General features: G+C 39.7%; 1 protein-coding gene across 2 annotated transcripts in view; it reads left to right on the top strand.

Moving 5' to 3' along the window:
- Positions 1-9,580, top strand: part of RHBDD1 (rhomboid domain containing 1) — a 28,646-nt gene extending 19,066 nt beyond the window's left edge. For both annotated transcript variants that reach the window (XM_083868771.1, XM_083868772.1), the window contains exon 7: positions 7,404-9,580. In XM_083868771.1, the coding sequence (XP_083724897.1) occupies positions 7,404-7,516 (113 nt within the window). In that variant the 3' untranslated portion in view covers positions 7,517-9,580. The remainder of the gene's footprint in view (positions 1-7,403) is intronic.
- The last annotated feature ends 6,231 nt before the right edge of the window (positions 9,581-15,811 follow it).

Genomic DNA, 15,811 nt, shown 5'->3' with positions numbered 1-15,811 from the left:
TTCTAGGCCACCAAAGGTACCATTATGGATATGGAACATTGATCCATTCCTCTTAATTGCTGTGACAGTATCCTGCTAAGCTAATAAAAGAATTAATGACATAAAGCAGAATTTCCTGGTATCATCTGTTGTCCACAACTGAAAACTAATTTCTATTAAGACATTCATTAAATTTAAGCTCAGTAGATACTGTTCTCTGAACTCCTACATGGGTTATCTAAACCCACCCTAAAGATACAGCATTCCTGTTTATTCCACATTCAGGCATTCCTGAACTGCAGATCTGTTTTTATGCAATATCCTGAAAAATTCTGTAATAATAGTAATTAGAGTCTAGTGTAAGAAAAGAAATTACTAGGCTTGTTTGAGATCTATGGAGGCATCAATTTTACTACCAAACTATTTTAGTGATTAGGTCTCTTTGCTGAAAGGAGCTGCTACGTACATTTTTTCCATTCTCAGTTGTAGTTATGTTGTTGCCTCAAACAAGAAACCATTTAAACAAAATTAATTGGTTTTCTCTCCAGAGTTTGTTGGTTTAGTTTGGTTTGGGGTGTTTTTGTTGTTCTCTCAATTTTATATTGATTTCAAATTGCAGTAATTCTTCCTTTACTTAAGAAAATAATTTTGGATTTAAAAAAGTCATAGACTTTGATATTTAAACTCCTTTTACCATGAATTTCAAATAGATGGCTGACATTCTTGTTTAATACTGATATTACCTTAATGTAGCCACCCCTAATGTATCCCCAGTATAACCAAACCTCTGATCTATTGTGTGCTTGCTATTCTGCTCAGAAGAAATACCTTGATTAGTGTGGGATGTGGGTTTGGATTTCTGTTGTGGTGGGTGCTGGGATTTTTTGTGAGTTGAACTTTTAATTGTCCGACTTTCAATAATGTTAAGAATCCTTTGCAAGCTGGTGTTTCTCCACAAAAGACTAAACTTTTTAAACATGGAGGTGATAATCTTTATAGTTTGTGATTGAAGAGAAATACCTACAAGTATCAGGTATAGACATCCCTCTTACATATTATCATGAGCTGACTGCATTTCTTTGCTTTTGATTTAAAACTAAACCAATAAATACCTCTCTACTCAAAAACTTTTAGATGGCCAGGTATAGGCTAGTCAGAGTAATTTGGAGCAGTTAGGAAATACCTGGGCATTTGGCTTACCTGTTCCCTGAAAGGGTTCCCATGTCTTTTTGCTGCTGCTGAGACAGGACTTTTTATTGGAGCCTTTGAAATTTGCCAGCCCATGGAAGATTGTAATATAAGAGTGGAATTTATGTGAGGAATCTGGAGAAGTGCTGTATATTTTATTTGCAGAGTTATCTGTTCTTTCCACAATTACAGAAATGCCAGTCATTGCATTTGAGTATGGTGGTTTTCTGTAGAAATACCTTAAAACAGATGATGTGCTCAAATATACAGGGCATTGTTTCAGATTAAAATACATTTCATGAAATCATACACTAGGATTTAGGCTTTGAGAATTAGATGCAGTTTTTGTGATGGATTTCCTTTTGGCTGTTTGTTTGTTTTTTTTTTTATTTTTAATTCATACCATGGTACACAGCACACCTCTTGGAAAACCCACTGAGCAGACCTCATGTTCTAATACCTTTCTAAAACTGCAGCTGTGCTCTATGCTCTGATCACCAGCACTTTCTTAAGCAAATTTCTGGGAAAATAAATAAGTGAATTTTTATCATTTCCACACAGTTTTGGTACCAGTATGAGAAGCAGACCACTTGCAACGAGAAGTGTAGTCAGAATTATTTTAAAAATATTTAATGAATTCTTTTCCATCTGTCTCTTCATGAATACACTGGTTGATGTAGGATACGAGGTTTGCGGAAAATTAGAACCAAAAAACCACCCAATTCTCTTTACAGTGGTGGTCAAAGTTCACTGAAAGAGTTAAATGAACCACTGAGCTTTTCACTGTGGGTTTCTCTTCCAAACCACTACCACAACCAGTCTGCAGCTCTGAAATACTGTGGGGTAAAGACCAGTTCTGCAAAGCAGGGATTTTTGGAAATGCTGCCTAAAGGGTTGGCGTCCTTTGCTCTTTAGGCAACAAGTTGACAGTGACATAGGTTCTTGCTATGAGATAAGAATTTATTCATATTTTCATGCTGAAATATATACAGAATGCTGAGTATTTTTGTCTGGGAGTTCCTAAATATGCAAATAACTTTGCAGGTAGTGCCAATTCTTTTGGATGGTTTCCTTCTTGCAATTGTTTCAACTGCTGAAGACAAAATAGGAGGAAAATGCTAAAGCAGTTAAATCTTGGATGTAGCTAGAGATGGTTTGCATACATACGCACATTACAGCTATTTCAAAAGCAGGGTTTGCATATGGAGGTAGAGACCTCTTGGTGTTTTAATCCAAGACCCAGTGGTACAAGTGGGAGTCTTTTGCTCTGACTTCAATGGTCTCTGGGATTTTTTTCTTTTTTTCTCTCAGTAACTTGAACTTGTTCATAAAGGAACAGAAGTTGTTCTTTCACAGTGGGTTTGGCAGGGTCACCTTGCTGGAGAACATAATTTCTGCTTCCCAGCTGTGGGCAGCATTAGCAGGAGCTGTGTGTGGGCTGCACAAAAGCATCCCTTACCCCTGGAGAAAGTGGGAGCTGCTGGGGAGTGGCTCCAGTGTGCACTGGTATCTCCATGCACCCATCTGGGTTTCTCAGGCTTGGCACTGGGACAGGGATATTGTTCAGAGTCCCTTTGTTGCTGTGGGTCTTTGTTACGCAAGCAGAAATGCAGTAACGGGAAAGCAGAGTGGGGTTTTATATTGTAAGATTCTTGCAAATGTTAACAAACTTAGTCTGGGAATGTTTTTACTGGTAAACCAAGGTCAGTGAATATTCCTAATCTTAGATTTACCCATAATTTACTGTTTTAACTTTGGTTTATCATTGGATTAATTCTATAGATTATGTACATAGTTTACATTTTTTTCATTGGGATCATTTTAAAAATGATGTTCTGAGCTTTTTTTAATGTGTGACTGAATAAATTAGTAATTTTCTAAAGAAAAGCATACCTTGCTATTTGCAGCTCAACAAAATACTTCTACATTATGATAAATATACTGCCCACCTGAAATTCTTCTTCCGATGAAGTTATTCATAGCTTTCTTACTCTCAGGAGAGACTGTCAGCCTGTCTTAGCCTAGGGACTGGTTGAGTATCATGTAGGGTTTTTAGGGTTGGCTAGTAAATTCCTTTCAATACTTGAGAAAGACGAAATTAAATAAATGTATCAACCATTTTCAGTTAATAATGAATTTAGCCTTGTTTTAGGTGAATTAATATCTGGAGAGTTATAAAATGGTTGGGAACTGCAGTGAGGTTATGTTAGGCCGTCTCTCCTGTAGTATTTTCAGTATCCAGCTAAATTGTAGCTGCAGGTAGCAGTAAAACTAATCCCCTTAATTCTTTGCAGGAGAGCATCAAGTCCAGCAGTGGTCTCTATCCTCTTCTGCATTGTAGCATGGAGTATTTGTAGCAAATGGATGATCTGAGTGTGCAGTAAGATTCTGGCTTATGAGGCAGTGATTGATGGTTTCTAAAAATGTTACCAGTGTGCTTTTAACAATTTGTTACTTTAAAAAGAGTTTATTTTGGTGATACTGATACAGGAAAGATGAAAATTTGAGGCATGATTAAAATAAATATAAAAATCCTCAAGTATGAAGGGATTAAAGATTAAGTCTTTAGCCATCTCCTCTCCTAACCAGAACACATTATCACACTTCTGGGAGGGAATGGTTTTGTGTATTTCTCAATTTTACCATCTCCTTTTAAAAACAAGAGAGAGACGGAGACTGTTCAAGATTGTTCTGGCTTGCCCTTGTAACAATCCAGCTGTGTCTGGATTCATTGTATGTTACTTGCCTTTTAAATTCATCACCCTCAGCTACTTTCCTGCTAATTTGATTTTTTTATGTGTCAGCTGTTCCAAAGCATAACACAGAAACAGTAGTTACTTCCATTTCTCTTCTTCACCAGTTTATGTTCAAGTCTGTAGATGTGACATATTTGCATCAGCACCAGGAAGAACAGTTTGCTTCATAGTATGACAAAATTCTTTTCATACATTGACAGAAGCTCAAAGGGCTGCGTTAGAAACAATAGTGAAAGCTAATGAATGTGGTCTACTTGGAGCTGAGTAGGAAAAAACGGGGCAGTGATAAGTACTAAAAGCCAAAGCTCTCAGACTGTATAGTATGCCTGCATTTTGCAGAGGGAAGAACTGAAAGAATAAAAGCAGTTTTGCCAATTTTTTATTCAGCTGTAGTTTCTGTCTATTAGTGAAATACAGAACAGTGAAAAGGTTTCTGTGTTTTGTGTGTCTCAGCTCTTTCTGGAAGCCTCATAGTCCTAAAGTATGAAAGGAGGAAAAATGCCTGCCCTGCCTTTCCTTAGCATTCTCTGTATAACTCAGTAAATCACAAGAGAGTTTGATTAAACCTAAAGGCCTGACTACTCACTGGCTGGAAGAGATGAAATTAGTAGAGCAGCACTGGGCTTTTGACTTTGGCTTCTTGCTGTCCTCCAGTTTGCTGCTTCTAACTCCAAATTCATCAAAAATACCTTGAGATGAGCTGTCCAGGGAGGTCAGGGAGTCACTGTCCCTGGAGGTGTTTAAGACAAGGCTGGATGTGGCACTCAGTGCCAATGTCTGCCCCACCAGGTGGGGTTGGGTCATGGGTTGGACTCGCTGATCTCAAAGGTCTTTTCCAACCTCATTGATTCTGTGGAAAAAAAAGTTTGGATATTTAAAAACTAAGAGAACTCCTATTTTCTCAAATAGAATCCTTTAAACATTGGTATTTTTGCATTAAAAAAAAGCAAGGCAAGTCAGGTGGTCAGTGTAGCACACTGTATGTGCTCTGTAGCACACCCAAGTACTGGTTAGTAAACTTCAATTATATTCTGTTGTTATAACATATTTAGTAGGGCTATACTATTTATGGAAGAGATAGTTTCTATAAATCTAGTATAAATAAAAACCAAGCAAGTGTTAGAAATTGTTATGACATTTGATCAAATATCCAAACCAGAGCTCTCTGTTTTGGTTAGCTGTTGGTCCTTGCTGGGTTCAAAAGAGATTACTCCTGTCTGTAATAATCTTCTACACCAAAGCATCTCCAAAAGTGAGAGGTTTTTAGAAATGAGAAGAGTCTGTTCTTTGTATGAGTATTAAAGTGTTTGTATAGTTTGGTTTTTGTATGGATACCACATTCAGTAGTGCCAGGACAGATGGTGATACTGAAAATGGTAAGCTGTTAAACTGAAATGTTCTAGATTCTTCTTTAACACAACTAAAGCTGGCATGAAAAAGAACTGCAAGCATACTGCTTTGTGATACCTCTGTTATTTATTCGCTACACTCCTCTCATCAGACCTAATTGCATATTTCTACTAGTGAGACTTTCACAGTTTGGTAGCTTGATATATTCATCCTGAATCTTACAGAAACTGTCTTGCAAATCCCAGTAGCTAACCTAAAAATAAGGTCACAACTTCAGAGAAGAGGAAAAATCTAGTGAGAATGTTTGACATAACACTTCTGTGGCATCACATTAATATGGGTTTAGTTACATCTGTTGCAATTATAGTGATTTTTCTTGTTTTGGTCCAAAGTGCTTTAATTGTGAACCTTAGTAAGAAAAGAAACTCCTACACAGAGTGACAAGATGGGGATCTCAGTCTTCTGTATTCACAGAACATGGTTCTAGTTCACAATAAAGTTGTAAAATATGCCATGAAAGGATTAATGTTTTGTTCTAAGTTTGTTGTACTATATCCTTCAGTTTTGTCTATCATCCAGTGTTGTTGCAGTTTTCCATATCTTTATATGCAGTCTTAGATCCCATTAGTCTTTGTTTGTGCTGATGTGTTGAAAAGCCTGTGTTGGTTTCTTTCACAGACGTCAGGTGGTGTTTCAGTAGTAGCAGTGGCCTAATTACCATTTCTGAACACTGTGGCTCATAAATATTTAGATAAGATAAAGGTGTTACTTCATTAATCTTTCTGCTGTAATTAAAAGAAAAAAGGTGTCAGGGAACTATTTTAGGTAACAGGATAATTTAAATATCTACACACAGATACAAATATAGGTATTTAAAACATCCAGCCTTTGCTGTTCATCATATTGTTTGATGTAAAATGAGATCTTCAACCTAAAGCTTTTCAAAAAATACTGTCTAGGCTTTTATTTTTGGGTCAATGTATAAAAGAGCATTTTTCATCTTTTTTATAACTTCATTTTATTACTAGTGATTATTAAAACACAAATATACATATATTTGAAGTGTTGAGCATATTTTATGGGGACTGTTCAAGAACTTGTCTTAACTGTGTAAGTGGTATCTGTTTTCTTAAATAAAAATGAACCTGGGACGCTATAAAGAAAAATAATTTTTATGTAAGAAACTTTGATATTTAGTTCACCATTTCACTACTGAAAAGATTTTTTTTAAAAAAATACAAGTAGTTTAATTATGATGATTTAAAAATCAGTCATTAAACTACAGCATTACAATGCAGTTTTGACCCTATGTGGGGCAGTTCAAAGCTTAAGAAATGTTGAATGTTACAAAGGTTTTATTACTAATTTGCTTGTCTTTAACACCACAATTGTGCTCAGAAGGGAGACTGTGATTTCTGATTCCCAGAGCCCCTCAGCTGAGCTGGTGTGTGTCACCAAGCCTTGCCTTGTTTCTTTGCTGGGTGACTGGATTGGAATTCTGGGAGCTGCTGGAATTGCCTGTCCTGGCTCCTCTCAAGGTGCCAGGACACAGACCTGCTCTTGCTGCTCAGATTATTTTCCTTTCAGTCTGTATGGTTGGGCTGCCACTTGTCCTTCCCTTGTGAAGCTGCTGCCAGCTGGGGGTGGGAGCTGCGTGTGCATCAACTGTGGGTCTGCACATGTTGGACTGGTACTAAAAGCAAACACAAAAGCTGCTTTTGCCAGAAGCAGCTGCTGAGGACACTGAAGTAGTTTAACGTTCTGGAGTTTACTGTGTAAAGTAGGGATCGTGAAAAATGTGAATACTTGTTAATACTTGTTATTCTTAACTTGTTAGATGTTCTTTTGGTTGTGGTTTGTTGTTTGGTTTGGTTTTGTTGTTGGGTTGGGGTGGTTTTTTGGGTGGTGGTAGCTTTATTGTTTGGGGGGATTTTCTGGTTTTGGTTTTCTTTTTATTTGACTGTCTTTAAGAGCAGTTTCTGGAAGTTGTAATTGCCCTGAAACCATCAGAATTGAAAACATTCAATTCCCTGTCTCCTTTGTGTTGTGATGCTTTGGCTTACAGGATATATGTGCATTTTTCTCCTATTACAGACCAAAATAACAGTTGTCTTTCATTGTGTCTTGTAGGTTTTGGTGGAGGAACACACAATAATGAGCAGAGACCTTATGGATTTTGGTTCCCTCCTGAGAACTCAGAGGAGGACATGAGAAGGCGAAGGCTTCGGAGGTTTGACAGATGATGTTGGCAGGTGTTTATATAAAGTGCTATTCAGAGTTACCAAAAGATTTACAGATGTACTGGTAATCTGTAATTTACAGAGTAATTTATAATCTTACTTCCATTGTTTTTACTGCTTGTTGCAAAACTGCGTAAGATTTTGTGAGTTCAGACTCAAAGTTGGAACTTAAATAAGAAATGTGAGATAAGAATCAAAATGTGGTCTTTGGCTGTCTCCATCTTAATGCACCTTAAATGGAAGAAGACTGATGGTTTTACCAAATTGTCTTTCCTTCCTTAAATTATTTTGTATAGCTTTAAGAATTCCTTGGCCTCTTGACTGCTGATGATCTCAGACAACAGATTTTCTTCATCCATTGCAGCTGAAACGTTACATTTTCTATGTAACTTTAAAACTATGCAGTTTTTTTCCTTACAAACTTTTCTCAGTTATCTGTGATGACCAGCTCATTTTTTGGGATTGCCATGTGAAATGACACTTGAAAAGATTGGTTTGATGACACTGGCTGGGCCATGTGAGTCTTGGCTTAAAAGCTTTTGAGCAGACAAATAGTTGCAGCTGTCCTTCCCCTGCCAAGGAATTATTTAGTAGAAAATAAGGTGTTGCAGTCTTCTTCACACCATATTATCTAGAGCTTGGATGTGATAAAACTGAGTTGTAACTACTTACGTTTTCCCAAACCCTTTCTTAATATTTATATTTTAAGTCAAAAACTGCTGCCCTTTACAGAGTTGAAATAATTTGTCAGGAGTTTTGTGTAAAGGTATGTGGCTATGCCATACAAAGCATATATTTATTTAGTAATATAATTTTGTAAGACATCTATTTCCTTTTCTAAGAAGACTTGGAAATTTTGTGTATGCTGTTCAAGCAGCTTTAAAAATTCCACTATTTCTCAATATTAATCTTGTTTGAAGACCAATGTAAGACCTGAGTGTTTATAGACTTGTGAAGATCATGCCTAAACACAGGCTACTTTGAATTCTTCATTTTTGAGAATTTCCTGACCCAGCTAGAGGGGTTGACAGGAGACCTGAGAGCTCAGTTGTCCCTCTGGGCACACCCTCCACACAGGGCTGACCTGCCTGTGGCACTGCTGCCTGTCCATGTCAACTGATGAACCTCAGGGGGTTGGGTTCCAGTATCACCCTGAAAAATCACCCCTTGTCCAGGCATTTTGTCCTCAGAACGAAAGAATTTGGGGATAGTCCTGTACAACTATTGCAGAGAGGTGTGATTGCAGAATAATAATTTGGTTATTGGCTTTTGGCATCAGCACTGATGGAGTAGAGGATTAGGATAAGCAGTTTAAGGGTTTCACCAACCTGTGCTTTATGACGTCTACTTTTCTATGAGGTTATTTTTTCAGTTCTATATATTTTATACAGAAAAATATCCTTACAGGATTTTTTTTTTACTGTGTTCTTTAAATAAATACTACCTACCCTTTCTGTTTGTAGCTAATGTGTGTAGGGGAAGCTCTTGTTTGCTGGGAAAAGCACTATCAGGATGCAGACTTTGGGCTCAGAGGTTTGGGACACAACAGGCACAACTACAAAGGGACTGCAGGTACAGATGGTGCTGATTGCTGGTGTGTTCTTGGGCTTGGTTGAATTTGTATATATGAAATAGCCATGGAATAAAATAGCAGACACTTTACACAAGGCCTATTTTTTTTATGTTCACTGGCAATAAGTCTCAAAAACCTGCATATTTTTCTCAGCAGTTAATAATTGGATGTAATGAGAAGGATGTAGCATTGGTTCCTCAGAAATCCTTTAATGCTCTGGTCAAAAGTTGCTGTGTAACATACTGTGTGTGTCAAGTTCTGACATTTTACTTATTTAAAAGCACAGGATGTGCTGCTAGTCAGGTAAAAAAAGATACTTAGGGAAAATCAAAAACCCAATTGCAATTCTGTAAGCCCTTGGTTGGTTTTGTAAAGTGAGCTTAGACATACATGCTATTAAATATTCATAAAAATTGTCAGTACTAATAAATGTTCACTCCTTTTGACATTATTTTGTATACAGAATTGAAATAAATATTTTTTTAACATTTAAAGTGGTTTGGTTTATATTTTAGTAATTATAAGATGTGTATTTTAAGTGGCAGCTGCTGCCATGTTGTTAGAAATGATGACTTGTTGTACCAAGAGGGTATTGATTGTATTGGGATTAACTTTGTTTAATTTTTATTTAGGAAAAGTTTTGGAGTTAGATTATTGCAAAGTTCTGCTACTTTCAGTATTTGGAAGGTTTATTAACACCTGCTCATTGCAGGTGGGTTGGACTTTAAAGGCCCTTTCCAACCCAAACTGTTCTGTGAGTCCTCAGCAGGATTTTTGCCATTAAATGCCCCATCCGTTTAGGGCTCAGAGCATTGCTGAGGGCAGATGGGGCAGATGAATCCTCAGTGTGCTCTGCTGCACTTGGTCTCTTCAGGGACAGAAATTAAGGGCATTTACCCAGGTGGGTGTTGGACCTTGCTTATTCTTGGTCCTGGTCACTGCCTGAGTATCTCAAGTAAGGGCTCTTGAAGCAAACGTAGCTTTATATAAAATATTTCAGCATCTGCAGTTTGATTCCTTTGTTGTAGGAGCTGTGATTTCTTGTGAGTTTTCTGTACTTCCTCTAAACTCTGTGATCAGGTACCATGTAAGAAATTCCACTCCCTAATTAATCCTAATCAGCAGACTTGTTAATGGGCACATTCTTGAAATTTAATGGTTGAACGACCTAACATATTACTGTTAATAAATAAGGGTTTCTCACAGCCCACAATTAAGATGTGATGAAAGAACTGTGTTTAGCTTTTAAAATTCTTTTCCCTCTTCCATCTTATCTTTAAGCACAGGCAAATTCTGTGGTTTTGTTGTCAGTGTGCTCTTTTTTCCCTGGCAGCACTTCTCCTAAAAGGAAAAAATGCCCCTTAAAATACCAAGAAAACTGACATATAGGGTTTAGTAGGAGATAGTAAAGGGACTGGCTGCTTTAGGCCAGTAGTTTTGCCTTTCTTTTTTTTTTTTTTTTTTTTTTTTTTTTTTTTTTTTTTTTTTTTTTTTTTTTTTTGCCTGCAGGACTAAAGTAACTTTCTCTGGCCATCCCTTGCTCTGTTTAATTATGATCCCCCTATGTGCCAAGTCTATATATGCTGTTATATTGTAACAGATAACTGCTGCACCTTTGGAGCTGCTGCTTCTCTCCAGAGCTGCACTCCTGAGGTGTGAGGGTGGAGATGGCCCAGCATGGCAGAGTGACAGCAGGCATGGACAGCTTGGGAAGGAGTTTGGGTCCAGCTGCCCTCCCTGCTGTTGGGAGAGGATGGGAATGGGGGTTGCTCTCATTTTCCCCTCTGATTCCATGGCTGGGGAATTGTGCACTGAGGGACTCAGTGTGGATTGTGCTTCCACACAACAGCTGGTGAGCAGATCCTGGTGTTTGTGCTGTGGCTTCTGGAGTGTGCAGACATGAAGGACAGAATCATTGCCTGGGTTTATTATAAGCTTCTCATTGTTCCTTATATAAAAAAAAAATGTTATTTCTTACTTGTTACCAGGTTTCAGAAGGCAAGAAAATATTAACACTTCTGAGCTTTCAGTCATAGGAGCTGTTTCTGAAGGAGTGTCAAGCTTTCTAAAAAGCCTTACAATAAATTCTGATACCCATTTACTCTTTCAGGAGCTGAGAAAACTGGAGAAAGACACTTTTTTACACAAATCAACTGAGTTAGTGAAAGAGTAGATCAAGGATATGTATGACAGCATTCTTCTGCTGCATGAGGACAGCAGTAACTCAGCTCTCTTGTCTGTTTATCAGCAGAAATTGGCCTAATTTGGAGCAAAAGGAGTGCAAGCAAAAGATTTCTAAACATGTAGATAGTGAACTTTCCTAACAAACTAGAGATATTACAGAATTTCCTTATTCTGTCTCTTCAAAGCAGGTTAAACAGGTGGAATTTCAAATCCCACAAAGCTCAAGCCTGTCTTCTTTTGTGAAGCAGTGGGGCAGTGTCTGGTCAAGCACAAGGTGAGCTGTGCTCTGGAGGGCTGTGAGCTGCCTTACATGGAGGAACTGTGCTTGTTGGACAGGTTCACTCAGAATGATAACTAATGGAGTTGTTTTTACTTTGCACTTATAAAATGTCACCTCTAATTGAACTTCCAGTACCTTCTGGAACATCTGGATGAAGTGACTAGGAAAGGGGAAAGCTGTTAAATATGAATATGGAGCAGCATCTGTTGGAGTGCTGATGGGGATTTTTTTCTCCACCTGGCTAGTTCTCCAGATGGTTCAGGTGGGCAGAATTTCAGCAGCTGTTTGTGTTGTTTGTCAGTTTAAAATGCCGATTTCTGAAATCAGATCCAGTCATGAAATAGATCCTCAGTTTGATGAAGCAATTGCTTCACCTGCTGGAAAGTTCTTACCAGAGCTGACATTTTTTTTTATTGTTTTGAAGACTGATGGGCTCTGTCCTTGCCTGACTGCTGCTTCTCACAGCTGGCTTTGGAGAGATCCTTTTTCTTGCAAACAACTGTTCCCCATTAGAGCTCCTCCCCATGGCCTTGGATGGTTGTTTTCTGTCTTCCTCAGCCAGTTCTAACACAAGTCAAGCCTTAGAAGTCCTCATCTGTGCAGCATTTGTCTGTGAATGGCCACTTAAGGATTGCTTGTAAGCCCTGGAAGGGCCGGGAGTCAGTCTGGGACGTTGGTCTGAAGTGGCCATGTGGGATAACAGAAGCAAACTCCCAGATGGCTCTGATTTATACTCTGAATCTGGATTTTGGTACAAGTCAGAGCATTGCTGAGGGCTGCTGGTGTGGCCCCACACGCTCTGCTGAGTGCTGGCACAGTCCCTGCAGGCTGGCCCTGTGTGCCCAGAGCAGGTGTGTGCAGAGCACATTCAGAGTGTGCTTTAAAGCTTTAGGGGGATCCTTTTCAAACAAGTGAGCTGTCTGGGTTAATGGATAAAAGGTTTGCTTAATTTGCCTTAAAAACAGGAATTCTGTAGGAATGTAGGAATTCTGGAGTTTGACTATTCTGCTACTACTTTTGTTTTCCTCTGGTACTCATGAGCCAGCCAAAGCAGGAACGAGGTTTTTGTGGTTAGGAGTTTACTCTGGAAGAATTCCTGGACCAGTTTTGCTTAAACTTGTACATAATAATGTGATTCTGGGAACGACCCATGCCAGTGCAGGTACTCCCACAAAAGGGGCTGCAGCCCATGAAGGAACAATGTCAGAGCAGAGGAAGGCAGTGAGAAGGAAGGTGCAGCACACAGAAGCCACTTTGTACCTGGAACAACACCCACCCCACAAAGCTTCTGGCTGTCCCCTGCCTCACTGAGGGACTGACTGTCCCTTGCTGTGGTAACAAAACAGCAGAGCAGGTCCTGGAGTGAGTTGACCCTGGGAAACTTGGAAGAGAGGTATGTTAATGTTTGTAAACTTTTTCCCCAAAATAATAAATTGAATTCCCTGAGCTGAGTCTTTTTAGCCCCCAACAGTACCTGGTAAGTGATTTCCCTATCTATAATCCAACCAATGAGTTTTCTTCCTCTTTCTCCTGCTTCCTCTCCTGTCCCGGGGGTGAGGCAGCTGGGCAGGGGTGTGGCTGCCAGCCAGGGCCAGTTCCCCAGCCCTGACAGCTCACAGCCACGGCAAGCAGGGACCTGGGGCAGCAGGGCCTGGCATGGCCTCTGCACTGCTGCTGGAGCGGGCTGGGGCAGCTCACAGGCCCCAGCCAAGCTCCCCCTCTGTCTGGAGCTGGAGCAGCTTTGTTGTCCTCTCATTCTGACAGCTGTTCATGCATGTGGATTGTGGACTCCAGTTCCAGAAGCTCTGTTGTACACAGATGAATTTGAAGTATCCTTTAAAAATACCAATTTTTCAGCATAGCACCATTATGATAAAATATAATAGAAGTGATACCAGTTTTAAGTTTAGTCTCTCCCTTTTGACACGCTCTGTATACACCAAAAGATTACATCCAAGAGATGATTTCAGTATTGGGCTTGTGCATCTGCTTCCTTGTAATGAAAGACATCAAATGGAGCAAAAATGGCCATGTTTCTTGTGAGCAGATCAGGTTTCAGGCCATGCAGTGTTTTTCTTCACTTGTTATCCTCTAGAAATCCTGAGGGACAAGAATCTGCCACCGACCCTGAGGATTTGCCTTGAGTTAGAATCAGGACCTTCCCTGTGTCCTGGCCATGGTTTGCCAGGGTGATGAGCAAACAAATCTCATTGGAAATCACTGGTTCTGAATTTAATTCCAGCATAGTTAACCTCAAATGGCTCCAATTTCAGTGACCTCCACGTGCAGCCAGCATCATCTTCTGTGTTGCTCTTAATATCCTGCCTGCTGCTGAGGATAAAATTCACTTCTTGATTGGGCCTACGCAAGATCCAAACTCTGGAATGCCATAGTAAGGGTAATTTGGCCTTCAAGGGCCAGCAAAAGGCTATCACTTTTAGGAGTGGTTTTACTCTTAACAGTTTCAGCTATGTCTTTTCACACTTTATTTCATAAATAGGTTCCCTATGAATAATTTACCAATTATTTTTCTGTTTATAGTCACTGGATGAACGTTTGCAGAGTTAAAGCATCTGCTGCTTTATACTTTGATCTGTTTTACTTGCTGTGTAATATTAAGCAATTTATCTGCAATTTCTTTTTGAATTAGTACAATATTTCTGACAAATGCCTTCTGGAGTTAGCTGAGCATGGAACAGGAATTTACACACTTAGGAAATATCTGACCTATCAGTAGTAGCATAAAAATACATTTCCTATATATAGACAGACCCTAGTAAAATTGAAGTGGCACAGTTGCAAAAACTGCATCAAAATGGTACACAAAGATGGGGGGGCATGGTGTGATGTTTTTAAAGCAAACAAAAGAGCAACATGGTAAAATGCTGTGAAATGGCCTATTTAAATTATTGGTGAGGCTTTTTGCTGATGTTTTCAAGATTTTTTTGGTGCATTTGTTCAAGTTAGGTGAACACAGATGTAATTCCAAAACCCCTTTTTATTCCCCTGTCTTCACCTTGTCCCTATGACCTAGTTTGCAGTAACACAGTGTGTAAGGTTTATACCAAAAGCCCCACTTTGCTTTCCAGGAAAGGCACAGCCCTCTCCAGAGTTTCTCACCTGAAAAGAGGCTGCAGATGAGTGATGGAGGAGCTGGTGAGCACTGTCAGGTGATGCACACAAAGGAGACCTGAGTGTGGAATCAGCTAAATCCACTCAGGAAATGGGGCCATCACTGAGCCATGGGTGTTCCTGTGACTGTGAGCAGCAGCAGCTGCAGCTCCCAGCCCCGTGGGGCTTTAGCTGAGGCCTTTTTGGAAACACAGCTTGCACACCTTGGAGAACAGGTGGCCTCAGCACTGGTGCTCCTCTCCACCTGCTGATTTCTTCCCACAGCAGTTCCTGAGCTGTTCAGCACCTGGCAGAGTCGAGACTTTGGGGTTCATGTCCGGCTGCTCTCCCCTGCCCATGGGATGCTGCCTGAGTCAGGAGGAGATGGAATTCCTGCATCCAGGCCAAGGGCAGGACTGGCCCCTGCTCCAGGGTCAGATCTGACAGGTGCACCTGGCAGTGACCCGAGGTGTGCCCTGTCCCAGAGGGAAATGTCCCCTGGCACAGGTGGGAATGGCACATGCCCCAGGAGGCTCCTGACCCTTGCCCAGGTGAAAGGGCAGAATCAGTTGACCACCACATAAGAACAGCACAATCGGAGAGATTTGGTTGGTTGTGTCAGGAGGAAGTTGCACAGTCAGATGTATTTACACTTGACTGGACTTATCCTCTGACTGTTTTATTTTCCTCTGGCTGAGCCTGGAATGTCTGTCTTTCCTGCTCTTTGAGTTTGTTTATCCAGCTTTTAAATTGGCTGATCAGCCTGTTGTACTCGTGATGGCTTCAGAGGGAGTTTGCTTTGAATTAGGACCCTTAGATGAGGATCGCAGTTTCCTTGAAAATCCTTTTGCTGGGGGCACCTCAGTGAACACAAATTGAAATGAAAAGTACTGGAAAAAGCATTTGATTCCATTCTAGTAAAATGTAGCTTATTTAAGTGGTAAAAGGAGCATTTGTGGCCCTTCTGCACATGATGGATTCTCCATTTGCAATCTGTGTTTTCAGATGTTTCCCCACAATACAGAACCATTGAATTGTTCTGGGTTTATAGATGAATGAAGGAGGTACAAATATGTTTTCATTTTTTCAAAAGGTGATTAGTGCTTTAGGATATGAACATTTTTACAATTAGTGCTTTAAAAAATAAAAA

Source organism: Zosterops lateralis (assembly GCF_965231275.1).
Source record: "Zosterops lateralis genome assembly, chromosome: 10".
NCBI lineage: Eukaryota > Metazoa > Chordata > Aves > Passeriformes > Zosteropidae > Zosterops > Zosterops lateralis.
This window is presented reverse-complemented; position numbering and strand designations above follow the sequence as displayed.